This window comes from Odocoileus virginianus, chromosome 4, assembly GCF_023699985.2.
Source record: "Odocoileus virginianus isolate 20LAN1187 ecotype Illinois chromosome 4, Ovbor_1.2, whole genome shotgun sequence".
In the NCBI taxonomy this organism is placed as follows: domain Eukaryota; kingdom Metazoa; phylum Chordata; class Mammalia; order Artiodactyla; family Cervidae; genus Odocoileus; species Odocoileus virginianus.
The window spans coordinates 82942891-82959723 of record NC_069677.1 but is presented as its reverse complement, the minus strand read 5'-3'; the positions used below and the strand labels follow the sequence as shown (position 1 = coordinate 82959723).

Genomic DNA, 16833 nt, shown 5'->3' with positions numbered 1-16833 from the left:
TGGCTGGATGGCATCATCGACTCGATGGACATGGGTTTGAATGGACTCCAGGAGGTGGTGATGGACAGGGAGGCCTGGCATGCTGTGGTTCATGGGGTCACAAAGAGTCGAACACAACTGAACTGAACTGAAGCTCAAGGAGAAGGACGAACCTGAAAACACCAAGGATGCTCATAATTTTGGGGAGAAAACAACAAAGGCTCTGTGAGCATCTTCAGAATAGGTGCCGGGCTGAGTGTGGGGGTCAGCAAGGGGCTGAGCACCTACTCAAGACCACTAGTCATGACACTCTGGCTCACCCCACACTCTGAGCTCTGTGCTCACCTCTGCCAAGTCCTGCCTGTCACACACGTGAGTGATTCTTTCCCAAGAGTCTCAGTTCAGAAGAACCGACAAACCCTATCCTAAGCCGACCCAGACAACACGCTTCACCTCTCACCCAGCTGGAGGCTGATCAAACACCCACAGAGAGATTCCTGGAACTGGAGTCTGAGGAACAAAGGAGCCACGCTGCATTGGACTTCGCTGGAAGTGACCAGGCAACATCAGGGGGGACAGCAACTTCACGATAAGCAGGGCCCCAGCCAGAGTCAAATTGAACGACCTCACAGTCCACTCTGCTCTGTCTCTCTAACCTTCAAAGATTTTTCTGGGTGTCTTCTACAGGCCAGATTTAACCACATAAACACTTTAAATATCCCAATGGTTGGAAAAAAAAAAAAGACTAGGTGAAAAGGCAAAAGAAAAACTGGGGAATAAAATTTACAGTGTATGAAAGAAATGATCAGTATCTTTCATATATAAAGAGTTCACACAAACTAACAAGAAACAATTGAAACCATTAAAACAAAAATGCAAAGGACATGATCAGACATATAAGAAGAAATACAGATAACCAGTAAACATGTGAAAGAGTACAGTTTGTTTTCACTAACAACCAAGAAATGCAAATTAAAACACCCAGACACTGTCAGTCTACATAGATGACTAGCAAGTGTGTTTTGCAGAGATGACCACAGCCTGGCAGGGCTGAGGGAAGAGGCATCTGGATGTCCTTGCTGCAGAAAGGTGGTGACCTCCATTAGCACCATGAGACAGGCAACCCCTGTTCCCACCTGCACATGAGCAACTTTTCACATGTTAAGAAATATAGAACTCATGGTGGTGGGGCGGGGGGCAGGCGGCAGGAAGTTCCAATCTAGAAAAGCCTGGGAATTCTTGCAACAAATCACCAGTAAACACAGCCCCTCTCCCATGGCATGGCTCCCTCTGACTTATCACCACTTCATCAAGTTTGAGGATCAAAATGAAAACATAAAGAGGCTCAGTTTGGTATCAAACTCTTACTGGCTCCCAGACCCCTTGGGTGAAAGTCCCTGCCAAAGGTGAAAGGTCAGCTTTCAGAAGCGAGTCACCAGGACTTAGAACAACGTTAACCAAGCAGCCTTTGTCTGGGCAATAATTAACTTTCTGTCCCCTGTGGACACATCCCCCACTAGCACACACAGGGAACCCTGTCTGAACTGCTGGGTGGGCGTGCCAGTTGCAGTGTTCGAATTTAGGGACCTGCTAAGATTTGAGGGTGGCCATGCACTGTTTCCAGGAGGCAGGATTCAGCTAGAGGTTCCGAGAAGTGTGGGCACCGAGGAACCAGGAGAAGGACTCCACTAGCATCTGGGACCCGCCTTCCCCAGAAATGAAGGTCGGGTCCAGGCCTGGAGGAGGGGCTTCTCTGGGGACACAATGGGGACCATGCTCGCCAGTCACCACCGGGGACATTCTGCCCCTGCTGCTCTGAGGAGGAAGCCTGCCCTAGGGCTCACCAGCCATGAGGCCACTGCACAGTTTGGCAAAAACAACCAACACGATGAATGCTGGTGCGTGGCCTGAAGCCTCTGGTCCAGCCGGTGTGGTGTGCAGACAGCCCCCAGACAGGCGCACACTCAGCGCTCCATTGCTGTTCCGAAATTCTTTCACTGCGCGTGTTCCGTTGACAGGAGAACAAAGCCCCTGCTTGCTGATGAGGTGGGGTGGGGCCCGGAGCCCAGGGTCACCACGGGGCACCACGCACCCATGTGGATAGGCATATGCACACACGGGGTGGGGGCCTGGACGTGGCAGACGTGGGCATCCGGTGAAAGCAGTGGTCTCAGAGCAGCAGGGAGTGAACGCCCAGAGGGAGTAGGGTGGGCCGAGGGTCCTGATGGCTGTGTAACCAGGGCTTTGCCTGTCCCTGGAGCTGCTGGCAGCAGCAGGCAGCAGTGGCCACCATTCATCCCCAGCTCCCCGTCCCCTGCTGCAAGCGTGGAGGCCATTATAGTTACCTGGAACTTTTCAGGGTCCGCTCCGCCGGCCTGGGCCACGAAGAGGCGGGCATCCGGCTCCAGGTGCAGGTCATGCAGCGATTGCGCCAGGGGCTGGCCCTGGACCTCCTGACAGTCCACAAAGAGCCTGGCGTAGGCGCCATCCACACTGAGCGCCAGGCGTGTCCAGCGACCATCCAGCGCGGGCAGCTCGAAGCTGGCGGCTGTGCCCGTGTGGGTGGCTCCTGGCTCCGTGTACAGCAGCTGCACATGCTGCCGCCCCCCACGCGCCGCCGTCAGCTTCACTCCCACCGAGACTACCGCCTGCGCCGGGTCTGTGACCGCAAAGAGCACGCCGGCGCGCGCCGAGGCCGGCCGCACACGCACCAGCAGCGAGAAGTCCTGGAAGAACGCGCCGGGCAGGAGGCGCCGGGCCGCCTGGCCTCCACCGCTGCCGTCCTCGCCGAACTCGTAGGCGGGCCCCACGTCGGGGTCGTGCACGACGGCCACCTGCCAGGGCGGGGGCTCCCCGAGCAGCTGCTGGAGACCCACCTCCACGACCTCGCCCTCTGCGGAGAGAAAGACAACAGTGAGACCGCGCCCACTGGGGAAACCAAGGCCCAGGCCATCTCGCGCCTGCTCCCGCCACCGCCCCAGCGGGGACAGACGGCGAACTGGTCCTTCAGGCACCACGCCCAAACCCAGGGGCTCGCGGCTCCAAGTGGGGCGCAGAGACCCTCCGCAAACCAGCCTGGCGGGAGAGGCAGGGGCGTGGCCTGCTGTAGACCCCGCCTCCCCAAAGTTCGCACCAGGAGCTGGATCCAGCCTCCACCCGCAACCTCCTGCTCAGACTCCACACTGATACTTGGTCCCTGCCCGCGCTCCCACACTCGAGTCTCCTGACATAGCTGGCATACGAAAGAGAGAGATCCGCACAGGGGTGCCCTGAGCTGAGTCCACGCTAGGAACAGCCCGGAAACAGTTATACTCCCAGGAAGGGAGAGGATTAGAGGGCTGCATTTCCTGGGGGCCCTTCTGAGGCTTGTGGTCCCCCTGTCTGCCCACACGTGGTGCAGCGAGCCTCACCCAAGCCTCCCACCCCTGTGCGTTTTACCGGGTGGTGGCTGTTCTTAGGGCTGGTGCTCACTGCCCTGTGTTCCTGCTGGGGGCCACAACCACCACCGCGCCTGGACAGGGCTGTGTGATGGGGGAAGGCAGGGCAGCTTTCTCCCTCCCCACTGCCCACGCTCCCCGCCCCACACAGTCTCATCCTTCCTCTCAAACTCTCCGCGGGCTCACATCCCTCCCCCTCCTCGGGGGTCAGTGGCACTGGCACATGTTCTCTAGCGACACCCGACGGTACGGAGCCCCCTCGGTGGCATGCGCCCGGCTTGGGACACAGCCCTGATGCCTGGACCTGCCCGAACGGGGCGGCTTCCCAAGTCTGCAGGTACCATCAGCAGCCTGGACTGGAGACCCCTGGGACCAGGGGCATCAAGGTTGGGGGAAAGCAGGGCCCACCTCTCTGTCCAGGGGCTGTGGTCGCTGCCCGACACAGGACGGTAAACACCAGCTCTGGGAGAGGCCCGCTCGCCAGTGACGTCCCTGGACACCCACATTGCCAGGCAGAGGGGCAAGGAGCCTCCAGGCCTTTCCTCTCCAGGCCCTCCCCCCACAACCTGGGTGGGCTCTGCCCCCAAAACGCGGTGCGCAGAGCAGCTCTTCCGGGAGGCAGCTGCTGGTGTGTGGGTGTCCTAACTAAGCTGAGTGTGCACACGGCTGTGTGTGCATTTGACACTGTGGCCCTGTCCCTGTGTCCGCGTGTGGTAGGGCCTGGAGTCCGGCCCCAGAGTGCAGGGTCAGGCTGACCCGGACTTCCTGGAGCAGGGGGAACACATGCTGGACCCCAACTTACAAAGACAAGCCGTGTCTCTCAAAGAGTCCCCAGAGGACAAACTCTGGGAAGAGAAGAGACCAGCAGCGCCCACATGAGGATGAGGGTTTGGGGTACCTGCCAGACTAGCCTCACCAGGACAGCAGCGTCTTGCCCCTGAGCAGCCCCGACTTCCCGCATTGTGGGCTCCCCTTCAGCCTCACTCTACCCTTGCAGGTGAGATCCTTATGCAGATGAAAAGCAGGGAACCGCGAGGGCAGACAGCAGCACCCGCAGAACAGTGGCCTGCCTCAGGACCTGCCCAGGGCAGATGGACCCTCACCGGGGCAGGGGACCTTCACAAAGACGGGCTCTGGAAGGCCAGCTGTCACTTTCTGCCCAGAGACGGACACCACTGTCCACCCAGATGGTGTGGCTGTACGGTCCCTTTGCATCAGACATGCCCAGGACCCCAGTGCCCACTCAGGGAGATGCCCTGAGATTAAGGAACAAGGGCCTTCAGCAGCCTGAGTGCCAGTAGCCCCGGTGCCCCATCTCAGCCGTCCCCGAAGTTAAGCGTGGATGTACCCCAGCCACATGCTTCCTCCTGGGCAACTAGAACTTTTCCAGATTGATTAAGGATGCTGAGACACAGCAGCCCTGGGCCCCTGGCTGGAAGACAATAGCCTGATACAGAGACAGCCCCAGGGACCCCAGAGATGCATGAGCAGCTCCTTCCCAAAGTTCTCCCATTTCCTCTCCATGCAATTCTCCATGGTTCCCATCGGGAATAATCTTCAGAATGCCACGGCCCTGAGATCACTGCTCTAGTCTCCAGTTACAGGCATCTTGAGCAGGGGTGGGGGCGGGGGGAGGCTGTAGCCACACCTCCATGCAGATCTGGCAGCTGCTGGGCTGGAGGCGCTGGCCCAAGGCACTGGCCCAGCTGTCTCGGGGCAGAAACCAGCTCCTCTCCAGCTAGTGAGCGCCTGAGCCGCGCTCTGGGAGCTCCAAGGAGCGCCCTCCGGGGAACACAGTGGGTGGCACCTAAGCAAGCTTGGGGCCTTCTGGACAGCCACACCCACCTCAGATCAAGGAATCAGGGGACTTGCCCAGTTGAAGACAGTTTCCCTTCCAGCAAACAGACCAGCCAGGGCCCAGTGGGGTTTAGTCCAGGTACATAAGTTTGGCTCAACAAAGCTATGACAAACCTAGACAGTGTATTAAAAAGCAGATATATCACTTTGCCAACAAAGGTCCAATTAGTCAAAGATACGGTTTTTCTAGTATTCATGTTTGGATAGGAGAGCTGGATCATAAATTAGACTGAGCAGCAAATAAATGATGCTTTCAAATTGTGCTGGAGAACACTCCTGAGAGTCTCTTGGACAGCAAGGAGATCAAACCAGTCAATCCTAAAGGAAATCAACCCTGAATATTTCATTGGAAGAACTGGTGCTGAAGCTGAAGCTCTGATACGTTGGCTACCTGATGTGAAGAGCTGACCCATTGGGAAAGACCCTGATGCTGGGAAAGGTTGAGGGCAAAAGGAGAAGGGGTGACAGAGGATGAGATGGTTGGATGGCATCACTGACTCAATGGACATGAGTTTGAGCAAACTGCAGGAGAGAGTGAAGGACAGGGAAGCCTGCAGTCCATGGGATCCCAAAGAGTCGGACATGATTTGGTGACTGAGCAACATTTGAAATCAATTAATGGAAACCATCACATCAATAAGCTAAAGAAGAGGAAATCACACGGTTGTATCATAGATGCAGAAAAAGTATTTTATAAAATCCTACACCTATTACGGTAAAAACCGTCAGTAAACTAGGAATAAAGGTGAACTTCCTCAACTTGATAAATATTTTTTAAAAAGCTACAGCTAACATCATACTTACTGGTGAGAAATTTTAAGCTTTTTCACTAAAAGCTTGTACCAGGTACAAGGTAAGGATGCCCCCTCACCATTCTTTTTCAACATCACAGATAATGCCATAAGACAAGAAAAGGCAATAAAAAAAGCACATGGGTTGGAGAGGAAGAAATAAAGCTGTCAATCTGAAATTGACATGAAAATCAAACTGTAGAAAATCCAAAATAATTATTCAAAAAATACTCCTGGAACTACTGATTATAGCAAGTTTGTAGGATTAATATAAGATTAATGTACAAAAGTCAATCATTTTCCTATATACCATCGATGAACAAGTAGAATTTGATATTAAAACATGATACCATTTACATTAGCACCTCCAAGATGAAATATTTATATTTATACTACACATAAGTATGACAAATATATGCACAAGATCTACATGAGGAAAACTACAAAACTCTGACAAAAGAAATCAAAGAACTAAACAAATGCAGAAACAGTCCATGTTCATGGATAGGAAGATTCAATATTGTCAAGATATCAGTTCTACCCAACTTTACCTATAGATTCAATACAATTCCAGTAAAAATCACAGCAAGTTATTTTGGGGCTTTCAACAAACCAACTTTGAGTTTATACAGAGAGGAAAAGACCAACTCAATACTTGAAGGAGAACAAAGTTGGAGAAGTAACACTGTCTTGTTTAAGACTTACTATACAGCTATGGCAAAAACAAGACCAGGAGCTGACTGTGGCTCAGATCATGAACTCCTTATTGCCAAATTCAGACTTAAATTGAAGAAAGTGGGGAAAACCACTAAACCATTCAGGTATGACCTAAATCAAATCCCTTATGATTATGCAGTGGAAGTGAGCAATAGATTTAAGGGACTAGATCTGATAGACAGAGTGCCTGATGAACTATGGATAGAGGTTTGTGACACTGTACAGGAGACAGGAATCAAGACCATCCCCAAGAAAAAGAAATGCAAAAAAGCAAAATGGTTGTCTGAGGAGGCCCTACAAATAGCTGTGAAAAGAAGAGAAGCGAAAAGCAAAGGAGAAAAGGAAAGATATACCCATTTGAATGCAGAGTTCCAAAGAATAGCAAGGAGAGATAAGAAAGCCTTCCTCAGTGATCAATGCAAAGATATAGAGGAAAACGACAGAATGGGAAAGGCTAGAGATCTCTTCAAGAGAATTAGAGATACCAAGGGAACATTTCGTGCAAAGATGGGCTCGATAAAGGACAGAAATGGTATGGACCTAACAGAAGCAGAAGATATTAAGAAGAGGTGGCAAGAATACACAGAAGAACTGTACAAAAAAGATCCTCACGAAAGAAAAAAAAAAAAGATCTTCATGACCCAGATAATCATGATGGTGTGATCACTCACCTAGAGCTAGGCATCCTGGAATGCGAAGTCAAGTGGGCCTTAGGAAGCATCACTACAAACAAAGCTAGTGGAGGTGATGGAATTCCAGTTGAGCTATTTCAAATTCTAAAAGATGATGCTGTGAAAGTGCTGCACTCAATATGCCAGCAAATTTGGAAAACTCAACAGTGGCCACAGGACTGGAAAAGGTCAGTTTTCATTCCAATTCCAAAGAAAGGCAATGCCAAAGAATGCTCAAACTACTGCACAATTGCACTCATCTCACACGCTAGTGAAGTAATGCTCAAAATTCTCCAAGCCAGGCTTCAGCAATATGTGAACCGTGAACTTCCAGATATTCAAGCTGGTTTTAGAAAAGGCAGAGGAGCCAGAGATCAAATTGCCAACATCCGCAGGATCATTGAAAAAGCAAGAGAGTTCCATAAAAACATCTATTTCTGCTTTATTGACTATGCCAAAGGCTTTGACTGTGTGGATCACTATAAACTGTGGAAAATTCTGAAAGAGATAGGAATACCAGACCACCTGACCTGCCTCTTGAGAAACCTATATGCAGGTCAGGAAGCAACAGTTAGAACTGGACATGGAACAACAGACTGGTTCCAAATCGGGAAAGGAGTACGTCAAGGCTGTATATTGTCACCCCGCTTATTTAACGTATATGCAGAGTACATCATGAGAAACGTTGGGCTGGAGGAAGCACAAGCTGGAATCAAGATTGCCAGGCGAAATATCAATAACCTCAGATATGCAGATGACACCACCCTTAAGGCAGAAAGTGAAGAAGAACTAAAGAGCATCTTGATGAAAGTGAAAGAGGAGAGTGAAAAAGTTGGCTTAAAGCTCAACATTCAGAAAATAAGATCATGGTATCTGGTCCCATCACTTCATGGGAAATAGATGGGGAAACAGGGGAAACAGTGACTGACTTTATTTTTTGGGCTCCAAAATCACTGCAGATGGTGACTGCAGCCATGAAATTAAAAGACGCTTGCTCCTTGGAAGGAAAGTTATGACCAACCTAGACAGCATATTAAAAAGCAGAGACATTACTTAGCCAACAAAGTTCTGTCTAGTCAAGGCTATGGTTTTTCCAGTGGTCATGTATGGATGTGAGAGTTGGACTATAAAGAAAGCTGAGCACCGAAGAATTGATGCTTTTGATCTGTGGTGTTGGAGAAGACTCTTGAGAGTCCCTTGGACTGCAAGGAGATCCAACTAGTCCATCCTAAAGGAGATCAATCCTCAGTGTTCATTGGAACAACTGATGTTGAAGCTAAAGTTCCAATACTTTTGCCACCTGATGTGAAGAATTGATGCATTAGAAAAGACCCTGATGGTGGGAAAGATTGAGGGCAGGAGGAGAAGGGGATGACAGAGGATGAGATGGTTGGATGGCATCACCGACTCAATGGACATGGGTTTGGGTAGACACTGGGAGCTGGTGATGGACAAGGAGGCCTGGCGTGCTGTGGTTCATGGGGTTGCAAAGAGTCGGACAGGGCTGCGCGACTGAAATGAACTGATGCAGCTGTGGGAATCAAGACAGTGTGGTCTTGGCAAAAGAAGAGACAAGTAGATCAATGGAACAGAATAGAGATCCCAGAAAGAGACCCACATAAATATAGCCAACCTTGAATTAAAAAATCAAACACAATATAATGGGGAAAAGATCGTCTTTTCAACAAATGGTGCTGTAACATCTGGATATCACATGAAGAAAAAAAAAAGAATCTAGATACAGACCCTACACCCTTCACAAAAATTAACTCACAATGGATCACAGATCTAAATGTAAAGTGCAAAACTATAAAACTTCCAGAAGATAACAGGGGAGAAATGCTTAATGATTGTGCTTTTGGCAATGACTTTTAGATAAAACACAGACACAATTCATGAAAGAACTGATAAGCTGGACTTCCTAAAAATGAAAAACATCTGTTCTCCAAAAGACGCCGTTAGGAGAATGAGCAGACAAGCCACAGACTGGGGGGAAGAAACCTGCAAAACACGCATCACACGAAGGACTCTTATCCAAAATATACAAAGAACACTTATCTCAACGAGAACATGAACAGCTTGACTGAAAAATGCACAAAAGGTCTAAACAGTCACCTCACCAAAGAAGAGGTAAGGATGGCAGATTGAAAAGATGCTCCACATCAGTGTCATCAGGAAAATGCAAAATGAAGCAAGGGAATTCCCTGGTAGTTAAGTTGTTAGGAATCCTCACTTTCACTTCTGAGTGTACGGGTTCAATCCCTGGTTGGGGAATTATATCCCACAAGTCACATGGCACAGCCAAAAAATAAAAACAAAATAAAACAACAATGAGATATCACTACACATCTACCAGAATGGCCAAAATCTGGAATAGCGACAACACCAAACGCTGGCAAAGATGTGGACCGACAGAAATTCTCATCACTGCTGGGGGGGGTGGGTGCATGCAGAATGGTGCAGCCACTTGGGAAGACAGTTTAGTAGTTTCTTATGAAACCAAACATACAGGAAACAGCAATCTTGCTTCTGGGTATTTACTCAAAGGAACTGAAACCTGTTTCTACACTTAAACCAATACATGGATGTTTCTAGGAACTTTACTCATAACTGGGGGCTTCCTGGATGGCTCATCAGGTAAAGAACCCACCTGCAATGCAGGAGACACAGGAGATGCAGGTTCTTTCCCTGGGTGGGGAAGATCCCCTGGAGGAGGAAATGGCAACCCAGTCCAGTGTTCTTGCCTGGAGAATCCCATGGACAGAGGAGCCTGACAGGCTACAGTCCATGGGGTCACAAAGAGTCGGACATGACTTAGTGACTAAACAACAATAACAACTCAAAACTGACAAAACGTGGAAGGAATCAAGAAGCCCTTCAGTAGATGAGTGAATAAATAAACTGCAGTCCATCCCTACAATGGACTATCATTCAGCTAAAAATAAGCTATTAAGTCAAGAAAGACATGGAGGAATCTTGAATGCATAATGACTAAGAAAGAAGCCAATCTCTTACTGTATGATTCCAACTATAGGCTCTCTGGAAAAGGCACAACTATGAAGACAGTGAAAAGATGGATGGTTTCCAGGAATTGGTGGGGGTGGGGGTGCACGGGTGGAGCACAGAGGATTTGTAAGGCAATGAAGATGTTGTCCAGCACTCAGCGTTTGGACTCTGGTGATTATGACAGCTCAAAGCAGGCTCATCAGTGACAAGTAGGCCAGTAGGTGAGGGTGTTGACAGTGGGGGCAGCAGATGGTGCAGGGGAACTCTCTGTGCCCTCCTCTCAAGTTTGCTGTGAACCTAAAACTGCCCTAAAAAACATGGTCAAAACATCAGGCAAAGGATAACAAGAAAAGTAAGCAAATATTGCAACACCACATCAGATAAAACAGAATTCTAGATGAAAGACAGTAAGTGGGACAAAGGGGATGGTTATTTTGACAGCCCACCGAGATGTGATAAGCCCCGTCCCGCCCTGTGCACACAGCCAAAAGGGGAGAGAGTCCTCAGTCATGATGCAGGTCCTGGGGCTCTCTCCCCGCCCACTGTCCCACGGGACGGGACGCAACCACCGCAGTAAGGCAACCTGATCACGTGTCTAAAGAAAGGCCATCCTGTCCCCTCCTCACACACGGCAGTGATCACCGAGTCAGGAAGGCTGCGGGGTAGGGATCCTCACCCAGCAGCACAGAGGAAACACACAGAGGACGAGCATCTCAGGGACACACTGGGCTGGGAGTCCTTCCGAGAGGATGGAGAGGTGACCCACATCCCCGCGGACACACTGACAGGTTTATCATGCTCGAATCTGCACACACGCGCGGCACGGCCTTGGTGGTGCACAGTACCATGGCTGTGGTGATGTGCAGCCAGTGGCCCTGGGGCTCCGGGAGGTGGGCAGGAGGGAGCCCTGGGCCGGGCCCCAGTGCCATAGGGGAGCCTACCGGCCTTGGGGAAGATTTCTGATGATCTGGATGCCGACAGCATCCAAGCAGCCCTTGAAGAAGGCTCTGCATTCCACGTGGGGTGTCACCCAGCACCCAAAGCCAGGCCACACGGGGGCTCTCAAGCCGTATGAGAGTCATTAACACAGACGTGAACATGGGAGGAACGAAGAAATGGGAAGGATGAGAGGGGCGACCCAGCCCTCCAGTGACACGGGGGACATCCCAGACTGCGCAGGAAGAAGGAACTTTCAGAGACACAGAATGTGGTCCCACGTCCACAAAGTAAGGGTCTCACGTACGTGTGAGTGCGCACAGACACGCTAACGGAGACAAGTAACAGGCTCCAGGATGTCAGTCCTGCAGCATCTGGAGCCCAGGGCTCGGCAGGTGTGACAGCTGTTCCAGCCCTCAGGATGAGGGCCCCACCCAACCCTACCACGCCCTGAGCAGAGAGCTCTCCCAGCCAGGAGGGAGCCAGAGCAGCCTGGAAAGGGCTGGCTGACTCCACAGGCTTGACGATGGAGGGAGGGCGGTGAGCCAAGGAATGCAGGCGCCTCCAGAAGCTGAAGAGGCAGAGACCGAGCCTTCCCTCAGCCCTGGGAGGAACGCAGCCCCCCACACCTTGCTTTTTGGCCCCAAGAGACTGATTTCAGACTTCTGACTCTGAAGGTTACACATCTATGTTCACTGGAGCCCCCGAGTCTGTGGTCATCTGTCCCCATGGCCCTAGCACACACACACCACATCTGTGTGAATCCACAGACGCTCCATCTGCAGGGCGCTGAGTCCAGCCCTCTCCTGTGAGGCCTGGACCTGAGTGTGCTCACGACCAGCTGGGACGAAAATCTAACGCAGAGGAGAAGCAGCCCAGGATGAGACAAGCACAGTAGCCCCAGAGACTGAGAGGCAGGTGTGGGTGGCCTTGGGCTAGAGTATGTGGTTTGCAGGAGGAAGGGCTGCTCTGAGCTCTGGCTGCTCTGCACGCTCCTTCCTCCAGGCTGAGCCCACTCATCTGCAAAACCTGCTCCTTCCAGGCGGGGCCCCTGCCCCATCCCTCTGACCCCAGCTCAGTCCTCACTCACTCACAGGGGGACAGCCTCCTCACTGGCCCACCTGGCAGGGACCCAGAAGGAGCTGGGATGGGTGTGTCCCGCTCGCCCTATGTGGGGCCGCACTCGCTTTATTCTGAGAGTCTCCAATGGTGTGCTGCCCTCACAGAGAGAGGAGAGGACCAGGACACTCCCAGCCTGACTCCGATGGGCCAGGCTACCCAGTGGGGAGCGGGCACAGCTCAGAGCCCAGCCTGACCGTGGACACAACGGAGATGGTGCGGCCTTGACGGGTGCAGCCACTCTCTCCCTTACCAGCCATATGGCACTGGGGCCCGGTACAGAGCCCCCTCCTGACCATCTCCCTGGAGGCGCAGGGAGAAAGCAGGTCCAAGGAGGCACTGTGATAGGCTGGACAAGGCTGCGGCCTTAGGCTGAAGTGCCAGGACAGGGCAACTCTCCATGCACCACGGATCACCATGAGGGGAGTGGGCCCGTCTCTGCTGGGAGGTGGAGGAAGGGCAGATGGGGGTGCTGGTGCCATGGAGGCAGGGGTGGAGCCCTGCAGGTAGTCTGCTGGGGCCTGGGGAGGCAGCACCTAGCAGCTGTGGCTTGGCCACCCCCCAGGGATGCCCTGCACACCCCCCAGCCCACCCTGCAGCCCCAACACGCCAGCAGCCTGAAGAACTCAGTCAGAGACAGTTTCATCCCAGGGCCCCTTCCCCGGTGCACAGGGGCAGAGGGACTGTCCAGCCCAGTGCAGGGGACCGGAGTGGGTGGGTGGTTGCCACCGAGAGGCCACAGGAGGGGAGAATGCTCCAGCCCTGGGCCTGTGGGTCCCTGGGGTGACGGACATCCGAGTGCAACAGAGAATCTCCCAGGCTTCTGCTCGGAACACGGCCTCCCGCACAGGCCGGGGCCCTGCCAATGTGAGCAGATGTCCAGTGGGAAGTCCCTTTGGGCCACTCCTCAGGCCAGCTGCGGTCAAGGAAATTCCACACCCCACACAGCCTGGCCGGGGCCTTGCCCGCACGAGGCCCACCCCGCACCCGCCCCCAGCCCCAGGCCCGCTACAGCTGATCCCTGACCTGAAGGGGACCTGGGCCCTGCCCAAGATCCAGCAGAAGGATGTGTGTGTGTTCAGGGCCCTGGAGGGCACGCCTGGCCCCACCCTCACCCCCCACACTATGGGGCAGGAAGAGGAGGTGGGCTTTTGGGTGGGGCTTGGGTCCTCCTGGAAGGACAGGGCAGCAGGGCTGCCCCAGCCCCGTGGACTTGGCGGGGACAGGGCAGAGAGGGCCCAGGCCAGCCCAGTGTGCGGATGTTCCAAGCAGTGACTGTGGGGGGAGGAGGACATGTGGCTCACTGCAGACGACCCCCGCCCCCCGCAGGGTGAGGTCAACGCCTTCTGTGCCGACATGCCTGGGCACAGCCCTGCTCTGCCCTCGGTCCTGCTCACAGGGGCCGCCGCAGGCCCTGGGCTCTGCACACACCTCAGACGCCCTCCTGGAGCAGGTCCTGCCCAGGCTGCTCCTAGGAGATCCTTCTGTCCACCCTGCTCACACACAGGGTTCAGCCACCATCACCACACGAATCACCCACACACGTTCCCCAGGAGCCCAGCAGGTGACACTCCCTCTCGCGGTCCAGGGCAGCCACCCCTCCCCGCACTGGGCCAGCTCCAAAGCCCAGTGACTCTGCAGACCAATGAGCAGGTCGAGGCTGTTCCCCACACCACAGGGCTGGGGGGGCAGGACACACACAGGGGGGCAAGGACAGGACAGGCCAGCACAGCAAATCGACAGTGGTCTCGCTCGGGGCCAGCCCCACCATGGATGCAGAGGGAGCTGGGGGGCCCAGCAGCCATGGTGGGCTGTCCACCCCCTCTGGCCACATGGTGCTGGGGCGCAGTCCCGGTGGGGACACGGCCCGCGGGAGGGAGGGACCCTCCGGGACCCTCCCCCTGCCCAGGAATGGAGAGGCTCTGGAGCTCACAGGCTGGCTGGCGGGGCCACTATGAGCCCCTCAGACTCACTGACCGCTGGGTGGTCAAGACCTCTGGACTTTCAGGGCCCCCGCCCCTGCAGGCCCCTGACCATGCAGGGTGGGACACAGAAAGGACCTGAGACACTGCGGCCCAGTGACCAGGAGCAGCGACCAGAAATCAGTGGTCTATCTGTCTATGCCTCCGTTTCGCCTCTCTCACATGCACGTGACATGTGACCCTGGGGCCAGGGGAGACCTGCTGTCACATACGGACCTCTGGTCTCAAGCCTGCCTCTCAGCCTCCCCAGGCCTCTGCATCCTCCTGGAAAGGAGGCCCCATCCGGCCTCCCAAGGGCATGACATCAGGGCCAGCAGGGCCTCCAAGCCAGCCTCACGCAGCCCTGGCTGAGCTCTCCCGGCTGGACCGATGGGAAAGCAGGTGGCGGGTGGGCCGTTACCTGCCGGTGGCCCTATGAACACACAGTGCCCGTCCTCGCGGGCCGGGAGCGAGGCACAGGGGAGTGGCAGCCCGCGCCCGTCCAGGCGGCTCCAGCATGCATCCTCCAGGGCCTCGCAGAACTGGCGACAGGGTGGTGGGCCGGGCGGCAGGCCGGGCCCGCAGGGGGGCGCCAGCAGCAGGCAGAAGAACCAGGCCAGGAAGCGGTGGCAATGGGTCCGGAGGAGGGCCCCCCAGGCTGGGACCGCGGCCTGCACCTCTTCCCGACTTGCGTGGCGGAGGTGGTTGGGCCACCAGGAGTGCCTGATGCCCAGGTGGCCGCAGACGGCCAGGGAGGGCGGCAGGGGCAGGCAGCGGCCAGGGGTGGTGGGGACAGGCTGCCCAGTGACAGCCAGCTCACCAGCCCCGAGCAGTGTGGACTTGTTAGCAAGACCAGGCCCCGCAGAATTAGCCACGTGGGGAGACCAAGCACCATTGTCCACAGTTAGAGCCGAGATTGCGACATGAGACAGCTTGGCAGAGGAGAGAGCCCAGAGGGCAGTGTGCCTGCCCAGGGAACCCGTCACCAGGGGAGGCAGAGGCGGCGTGGGCCTGCGGTCGTCAGGGTGTTGGTGGCCGGGACGGGCTGCTGCAAGCAAGAATCCTTCACCGTCCAGCTGCAGGGGCCGCCCGAGGGGCAGCTGGTGTCCCCGGGGAGGCCCCCGGGCCGGCCCGAAGGAAAGAGAAAATCTACCTGGGGTCGGCGGTACCAAGGACTCCCTGAACCAGGGTCTGCCCAGGGAGGGCGGCAGCTGGGTGGGCACTGGCAGGGTGCTGGCCTCGGTCCTCTGGGTGTCTGGAGAGCTCAGGGCCCCGGTGCTCGGCTGGAGGGTGGTCCCGCTGTCCTGGGGGGTGCTGGAGGGTCCAGGGGTGGAGAGGGGGTCTGTGGTGTCCGCGGGGGCCGGCATCCCTGCCCTGGCAGAGCCCTCGGCCGGGGCGGTGGAAAGGGAGTCTGTGGGGGTCGCGGGGGCTGGCGTCCCTGCCCTGCCAGAGCTCTCGGCAGGGGTGGTGTCCTTAGCGTCGTCCCACAGCTGGACGAAGCTCCGGATGCCCTGAGCCACGTTCAGGATCTTGGCTCCGACGCCGGCGATGTTCTCCTCCTTCAGGTCCAGGCTCGCGGTGGAGGCCATGGGGCCAGCGGGGCTCTGGCCCTGCCCCGCCTCTGGCCTCCCCAGAGGGGCTGTGGGGCTGGCAGAGTCTTTCCACCAGTCAGTGGGAGCATCCCGGGGGGCCATGTGCGTGGTGGTAGCCTCCGTGGGCCACACAGGTGAGCTGCCCCGGGGCTTGGAGGCTGGTGCGGCTGTGGGCTGGGCACTGTTCCCGGGCCATAGCCAGGACAGCAGGTCAGCCTGGGCGGCCGAGAGGCAGCAGGCTAACAGCAGGAGGCCGTGGTGGCCGCGGCGGCGGCTGCTGGGGTTGGGAGCCATGGGGCTGTGTGCTCCGCGGAGCAGCAGGCGGCCTCTGCTCTCAGGAGGTGGGGCCAGCCCGCTCCGCCTCCGCTCCCGCTCCCGCTCCCCCACCCATCCCCGGCCAGCAGCCAGCTCCCATTCAAGCATCTGGGCGGCTCCTCCTTCTACCTTTCTACTTCAAGAGGGAAAACAGGCAAATCTCCCTGCAAGGCAACAGCACTCCCCCCACCCAAGAATGCCTCACACTTCCTAGAAGTAGTGGAAGACCTCCCTCGCCAGAGGCCAAAGGGCACCGGAGGAGCCGTCAGAGGAGTTCCCAGCTCCCTCTGCTGGGACCCAGAGGAGTCCTGGGCCCTTCCAGACTGCCATCGAGTCCCTGCTCGGGTGTGTGGGAATTGGGTGGGCTCCAGGCCAGCACCTTAGTCCCCTGAGGGTTGGGGGAGGTGGGGGCGCTCCTGTGTGCTCTGAGACTTCAGGAAGGACCCTCTTCC

At 55.4% G+C, this 16833-nt stretch overlaps 1 protein-coding gene across 6 annotated transcripts in view; it reads right to left on the bottom strand.

Moving 5' to 3' along the window:
* Positions 1-16833, bottom strand: part of COL18A1 (collagen type XVIII alpha 1 chain) — a 96346-nt gene that overhangs the window by 38247 nt on the left and 41266 nt on the right. For 3 of the 6 annotated variants that reach the window (XM_070466884.1, XM_070466885.1, XM_070466886.1), the window contains exons 1-2: positions 15628-16380; positions 2325-2872 (exon numbers count right to left, since the gene is read on the bottom strand). In XM_070466884.1, coding sequence (XP_070322985.1) covers positions 2325-2872; positions 15628-16360 — 1281 coding nt within the window. In that variant the 5' untranslated portion in view covers positions 16361-16380. Of the gene's footprint in view, positions 1-2324; positions 2873-14895; positions 16381-16833 lie in introns of those variants that run through there. The other 3 variants (XM_070466887.1, XM_070466888.1, XM_070466883.1) reach the window with 2 other exon arrangements.